This window comes from Paramormyrops kingsleyae, chromosome 8 (genome assembly GCF_048594095.1).
Source record: "Paramormyrops kingsleyae isolate MSU_618 chromosome 8, PKINGS_0.4, whole genome shotgun sequence".
Taxonomy (NCBI): Eukaryota; Metazoa; Chordata; class Actinopteri; order Osteoglossiformes; family Mormyridae; genus Paramormyrops; species Paramormyrops kingsleyae.
The window spans coordinates 2,862,501-2,869,356 of NC_132804.1; the positions used below are offsets into that span (position 1 = coordinate 2,862,501).

The following is a 6,856-nucleotide window of genomic DNA, read 5'->3' on the forward strand; positions in this document are numbered from 1 at the left end:
CTTCAGCTGGTGATTCATACAGCTTCAGTATAACGGTCTGGGAACTGGAGCTTAATCAGTACACCAATGTGCAGGAACATAGATGCCTTAAAACGCTCAGTATACTGCTTAATTTCAAAGACGGAAAACATAAATATACAGCTGTGGAAAAAATTAAGAGACAACAGTACAAATTTTTGTCACTCATTTCTCAATGTGTGCGTCTGTGAATAATTTATTTATGCAAACTGCAGCTTCCCTGTTTCTCATTAATGAAGAACTTCTTCCTTGCTTTATGGAACTTCAGTCCTGCTTCTAGGAGCCTGATACGAACTGTCCTAGCAGTGCACCTCACACCTGCACTTAATGTTCCCCATTCCTTTTGAACGTCACGAGGTCATCCTCTGATGGCACTTTTCGGATAAGTTGACGGTCATCTCTGGTATTAGAAAGTTGCTTCTGCCCTCTACCTGGCTGGTTTATGGTCCTTCCCAGTGTCTCCTGCTTCACCTTATTCTTGTGTACTTCTGTCTTAGAAATTCAGAGCCTGTAAGCAACCTGGTGCTCAGTGTAGCCTCCTGCCAGCAGAACCGGGATTAAACCAGGATTTAAAAATGCAGATTTGTTAAAAAAAATATAGAGCGATCTCTTAATTTTTTTCATTCCTGTATATTATTAATTACCTTTCAAAGGCTTGATAACTATAGCATCTGTCTGTCAAATGTCTTCTTTTCGTAAACACAGTATTGCACACAATATGGAAAGAGACATCTGGTAAATGACTGACACGCCTTTGCTCAGATATTTCACGCTGCCAAGCCAGTTCACGCTTCAGAGCAGCCGCTTTATACTCTGTTGGTGTCTCACAGCCTCACTACAAATACCCTTGGTTTTCAAATTTGCAGAAACTTTCCTCCGTAACTGTTATTCAGAACAAATTCACACTAACAAAATCCTGCACCTCAGATGCTTCAGATCACCACACGTCTGTCATGCCTTTCTGTCGCGAACGGCACTTTTCAACAGTGTTAAAATCAAACAGATGTGTGAAAACTGAATAGGTGAAGCATGAATATAAAACCACGGGCCGATCCTCACATTTCCCTGTGTCCACAGAGGCCGAGGTGAGAGCTCTCGCCAAGGAGAGACAGAAGAAGGACAATCACAACTTAAGTGAGTTTTCGGTGTTTACACCTAAAGCGAGAACGAGGAGGGAGCTTTTGCACCATAGGATTAGGGCTTTTGGGGTGCGTTGTGCTGTCTGTCTCTTAGTGTATTGATGTGTAGACGTGAAGTATGGTGAGCACGAGGAACAGAAAGAGATCGTCTGTCATTTTGTGGCTGTGAAGCTTTAATGGTTTAATCTGAACTTTACCTGCCAGCCTGCATTTTCACTTGCTGATCTTTATTAGTGTCTGTCAGGGTGCGCTATAACCTGTATCGCTGTACTAACCGAGTACTAACACATGTAAACATGTCACATCTCAGTCACAGGCCACTTTCACCCCTCTTGGTTCCCATTTCACTAGTTGAAAGAAGAAGAAGATTCAACATAAATGATCGAATCAAAGAGCTGGGAACTTTAATTCCAAAATCGAACGATCCGTAAGTTTGACGGTTTCTGAGAAAAACATAGTTATTCAATGTGAGTCAGTGATTTATCTGTATTTTATAATCTGCTTTTTCTCTTGATTGGACCTCCTGTCTTTGCCTTCCAGGGATATGAGGTGGAACAAAGGCACCATCCTCAAGGCGTCCGTGGATTACATCCGGAAGCTGCAGAGGGAGCAGCAGCGGGCCAAGGACCTCGAGAATCGTCAGAAGAGGCTGGAACACGCCAACAGACACCTGATGCTGCGGATCCAGGTATGGCGCTGCGGAAGAGCTCATCGAGGGAGGGGCAGGGTGTTTGGGGGAGGGGCAGAGCATGTAAGAGGCGGGGCAGGGCTTTTGGGGGTGAGGCAGAGTGTGTTGGGGAGGGGCAGGCTGCACGATGGGGGGGCAGGGGGCTTGAAGTAGGGGCAGTACACATCGGGGGAGGGGCAGAGTGCTTGGGGGAGGGGTGGAGCACTTCAGGGGAGGGGCAGAACATGTTGGGGGAGGAGCAGGGTTTTTGGAGCATGTTGGGGAGGGGCGGGGCATGTTGGGGAGGGGCGGAGCATGTTGGGGAGGGGCAGAGCATGTTGGGGAGGGGCGGGGCATGTTGGGGAGGGGTGGAGCATGTTGGGGGCTCTCGGGACTGTGCTCTTTACTGAGAAAGCACGTGCGTCCCTGTGCCCGTGGTCCAGGAGCTGGAGATGCAGGCCCGCGCTCATGGCCTGGCACTGGTGTCCCCAACGGCCCTCTGCCCCTCAGAACTTGCAGGGCGAGTCATCAAGCAGGAGCCAGTCCTGGGAGACTGCCTTCGGGACCCGTACCCCCACCCCCACCACGCGTCGGACATGTCCCGGCCCACCACACTGGACCTCACCGACGGCACCATCACCTACAGCGATGGCCACGCCGAGCCGGGCGAGTCAGCACCCTACACCCGTCCTGCCAAAGGGGCCTCCAAGCTGGACGACATCCTGATGGACGGCAGCCTGTCGCCGGTCAGGGCGGGTGACCCCCTGCTCTCCTCCTCCTCCCCTGGGGCATCTAATGAGAGCAGCCGGAGGAGCAGCGTGAGCATGGAGGAGAATTAGCATGCTTGCTAGCGCCACCTTGTGGCAGGCTGACTCTCTGCACACAGCAGATCAGAAGTGCTTCCTGCGAAAGGTAAGGTAGATGGAGGGACTGCTTTTCCTTTTCTCACAGATGAAATATGCTTGTTCTCTTTTTTTAGTTTTTTTTATGAATTAATTAAAGTTTTAGTTTGGTTTACTTCCTGCTAGGACGTTATTTGGCAGTGCAACGAATCAGGCTAAATTACAGTCAGTGTTTAAGAAAGGGTTGTTTTGAGTTAACTTTATTGATCTTTGTTTGTGGTATCACACGTTACGTAGCTGCGTTAAATGAGCAGGGGTGAACGTGGCAAAGAGGGATTTATAAACATCTGCTGAATATTTTGCTAGGCAATACAGATCAGTGACCCTACAGAGTCTGATCCATTGTATTCAACGGCAATAACTGAAAAATTGACATCTCTTGAAAATTGGTGGTTTTTGCCATCAGTATCTGCTGACACATGATCTGTATTAATGAATTAATTGATACCAGAATCGTGGTCCTTTTCCGAATGCCTTAAAACATGGTAATGCTGCCCTTTTCTAACATCTATGAATGATTTTATTTACCGTTTAATTTTCTTTTAATGGTACCTAATGCAATGTTGGAGTTTTTCAGGTAAAAAAAAATATCCATTGTGTTTCTTTCTTTATTCTGAAACAAAGTTACTGTCAGTCCTAAAGCAGAGTGTGTAAAAATGTCTGGGAAACATATTCTGCACTTTACATGGATTCTGATTCGTCATAAGCCAAGTTGCTGGGCTATAGCCCATTTTCCCTCTGAAATTGTGTATTTAAAATGAGATCTTTATTTGCATATCTAAATATCAAGATAGAATTACCAAAAGATTCACAGGCATATATGCAGCCCTGACACTATTGAGCACACAAATAAGCACACTTAGGAGCACCCTAACGAGCACACTTACGAGAACACTTAGGAGCAGCCTAACGAGCACACTTACGAGAACACTTGAGAGCAGCCTAACGAGCACACTTACGAGAACACTTGGGAGCAGCCTAACGAGCACACTTACGAGAACACTGGGGAGCACCCTAACCAGCACACTTACAAGAACACTTGGGAGCAGCCTAATGAGCACACTTACAAGAACACTTGGGAGCAGCCTAATGAGCACACTTACGAGAACACTGGGGAGCACCCTAACCGGCACACTTACAAGAACACTTGGGAGCAGCCTAATGAGTACACTTACAAGAACACTTGGGAGCAGCCTAATGAGCACACTTACAAGAACACTTGGGAGCAGCCTAACGAGCACACTTACAAGAACACTTTGGAGCAGCCTAATGAGCACACTTACAAGAACACTTGGGAGCAGCCTAACGAGCACACTTACAAGAACACTTTGGAGCAGCCTAATGAGCACACTTACAAGAACACTTTGGAGCAGCCTAATGAGCACACTTACAAGAACACTTGGGAGCAGCCTAATGAGCACACTTACGAGAACACTTGGGAGCAGCCTAACGAGCACACTTACAAGAACACTTTGGAGCAGCCTAATGAGCACACTTACAAGAACACTTGGGAGCAGCCTAATGAGCACACTTACAAGAACACTTGGGAGCAGCCTAACGAGCACACTTACAAGAACACTTGGGAGCAGCCTAACAAGCACACTTACAAGCAGACTAACAAGCACAGTAATGCCTGTGATTTACATTATGCACAGCGGTGTGCACCCACATTGGGTCCCTTGAAGCCGGTGTGTAGTCACTGCGTTTTGCTGCTTGTGGGTGCAGTAATGCATACTTAATGCTGATATATGCAAGCGCATGGTAAAGTGAATTGGAGGTGGCCAGATATGTGTGTATAAAACAGTATGTTATCTACAGGAATGTCCAAGAAAATGGTTGTCACTCATTTTAAAAAGATACATTTTAAATTCCATACATTCATATATTCATGCATTAATTTAATTTTAAATGAATTTGCACAGATAATATACTATAGGTGGCAGCACTGTGAGCTCACACCTCCAGGGCAGTGGGTTGGAGCCCCGGCTCTGTGCTCGTACAGTTCACTCGTTCTCTCCAGGGTACATGGGTTTCTGCCTATGTGTCTACTTGCCCGTAGTGTGTGTTTGGACTGACGCAGATTTCTTGAAAGTGTCCTGACAGTTCCTGCAGTAATCCAGCCCCCAGATGCCACAGATTCCCCTGAGAAATGGGTGTATTTATTTGGTGCTTCTGCTCCAAACATTATAATGGTTTCTGTTCCACAATCCTTTGATCTGCATGTTCCACTGTACTGGTTACCATGCTGTAACTTTGTATTTAAGTTTTATTTTTTCAACTGTATGAATATTTATATTAACATGACATATAGGGTCAGGGTATGGTGTTTAACAGGGTTTTTGGTTGCTTGAAGAAACTATGAAGGATATTTAATGTGAACTGGACACATTGACAAAAGCATTTTGAATATTTTAACAATATCCGGTGTATCCACCAACATAGCGTCTTATGATTGACTAGTAGTTAATTAAAAAAAAAGCTTTACTGTTACACTTCTAGTGTTTAACCCTGTGCAACTGTAGCAAAGTACTCTGGCGTACTGTACTTAGAATTGCGCCTCTATGACCGTAGCATCGAGTATCTGAAATGAAACCTAGATCTGTATTGAGGCTTTTGGGAAGAAGACTTCTCTAGATAAGTATTATGTAATATGTGTAAGTGTTACAGTCTCAGTGCATTGCCTACTGTATAAAAGTGTAGATCTATGCAATTACGGTACTCTGTTTGTAAATAGTACTCATGCCTGTGTTTTACATGAAGGAAGCCACACTGCAGTCAGTTCCTAGTTTAATGAAGTTGTAACGAAACAGAAGGAGTTGAGAATGAGGTGCCTTACATTTCAGGAACTGATCTTTTTATTTTTTTTTTAATCTGTACTGATGGAAGTATGTAAGCAGATCTTCCCCTAGCGGGTTTTGGAAGTTGGTTGCAGTGTCTTTACCGAGTCGTGTTGTGTTTTTTGGTAAAAGCCAAAATGCTGTGTGATTCTATGGGAAGAGGACCGCCGGTCTTCCAGGAATAAAAACATGCATTTTCCGTATGTGATTTCTGAAATGCACCCCCAACCCCCCCCCCCCCCCACTTGAAGGCGGGGCTCTTCGTAGCGGGGCCCCTCCCAGATGCACACCCCAGGGGCCTTGCGGACTACGCAACAGTAGCACTTTCCCAAGGTAAATATAGCCTTAATGCTGTTGCCATTAAAACACCCACCTCCTTTTCCAAGTCCGGTCTGTTTTTTTCCGCGAACGCCAAAATGTTGCCAAAACGTCGCCAAAACGTCGTTGCCAAAATCCATGCAAAAGTCCCCAGCTGATTGTTTTATTATATACTATGCACCCCTGTTTGTTCCTTTCCATTGACTTTTATTAGTGATTTTTAATTTTTTTGAGTTTTCGAAGTTCCAGCAATCTGAGGCCATTGGTCAAGCAACAAGCAATGTGTCTTTCCAGGGGTTTGCCCCCCCTTCCCCACTTCTCTCCCCCTCAAAACCAGCAATGCACTGGAGGGAGGTGTCACCGCTCAGAGCCAGCACCGCTTGCCTCTGATCGCCAGGTGGCGCTCTCGCACTGTCTCTGCTGAGACGCTCTGTACTGTAAAGTTGATAGCCCGCTGGGATCACCCGCGCTGGTGTATCGCTCACCATCCCTACCTTAATGTGTGATCATGAGGCTGAACGTGGTGATGTTGTCATGATATATGAAAAATAAAGTACATGGTCTTCAAATGTGGAAGGTGACTTTTTTGTGGCGATTGATCGATCCGTTTCTGATCTTGGTGACGTTCCAGAAGGACACCCGGAAAAGTGTTACTGAGAGAACACTGCTGGCCACCAGCTGGTCTGCTGCAAGCAAGACGATGCCACAGGTTTCATTTTGTTGTTTACTCTTTAATTCCCTGCTCACTAGGGGGCAGTGTGTGGCTCATTGGGTTAGGCCTCGGTGCCTGAGACCAGGTCATTTTTGGGTACCTCCCAAGGCCCTTGACTCCCAGTTGCTCCAGGGACACTGGCTGACCCTCAACACAGCAACCCACAAACTGGGAGGAAGGTGTAGTCAGTGAAAATTTGCAATGGCAACGCGGATAACCTTTAAGGTGAAAATGAGGCGATGACCACGGTCCAGGACACTCCT

The 6,856-nt window shown here is 46.0% G+C and overlaps 1 protein-coding gene across 6 annotated transcripts in view; it reads left to right on the top strand.

Moving 5' to 3' along the window:
* Window positions 1-6,450, top strand: part of mitfa (melanocyte inducing transcription factor a) — a 33,768-nt gene extending 27,318 nt beyond the window's left edge. For 5 of the 6 annotated variants that reach the window (XM_072714987.1, XM_072714988.1, XM_072714989.1 and 2 more), the window contains 4 exons: window positions 1,096-1,152; window positions 1,509-1,584; window positions 1,698-1,845; window positions 2,268-6,450. In XM_072714987.1, the coding sequence (XP_072571088.1) occupies window positions 1,096-1,152; window positions 1,509-1,584; window positions 1,698-1,845; window positions 2,268-2,663 (677 nt within the window). In that variant the 3' untranslated portion in view covers window positions 2,664-6,450. The remainder of the gene's footprint in view (window positions 1-1,095; window positions 1,153-1,508; window positions 1,585-1,697; window positions 1,846-2,267) is intronic. The other variant, XM_072714990.1, reaches the window with a different exon arrangement.
* Window positions 6,451-6,856: the final 406 nt, after the last annotated feature.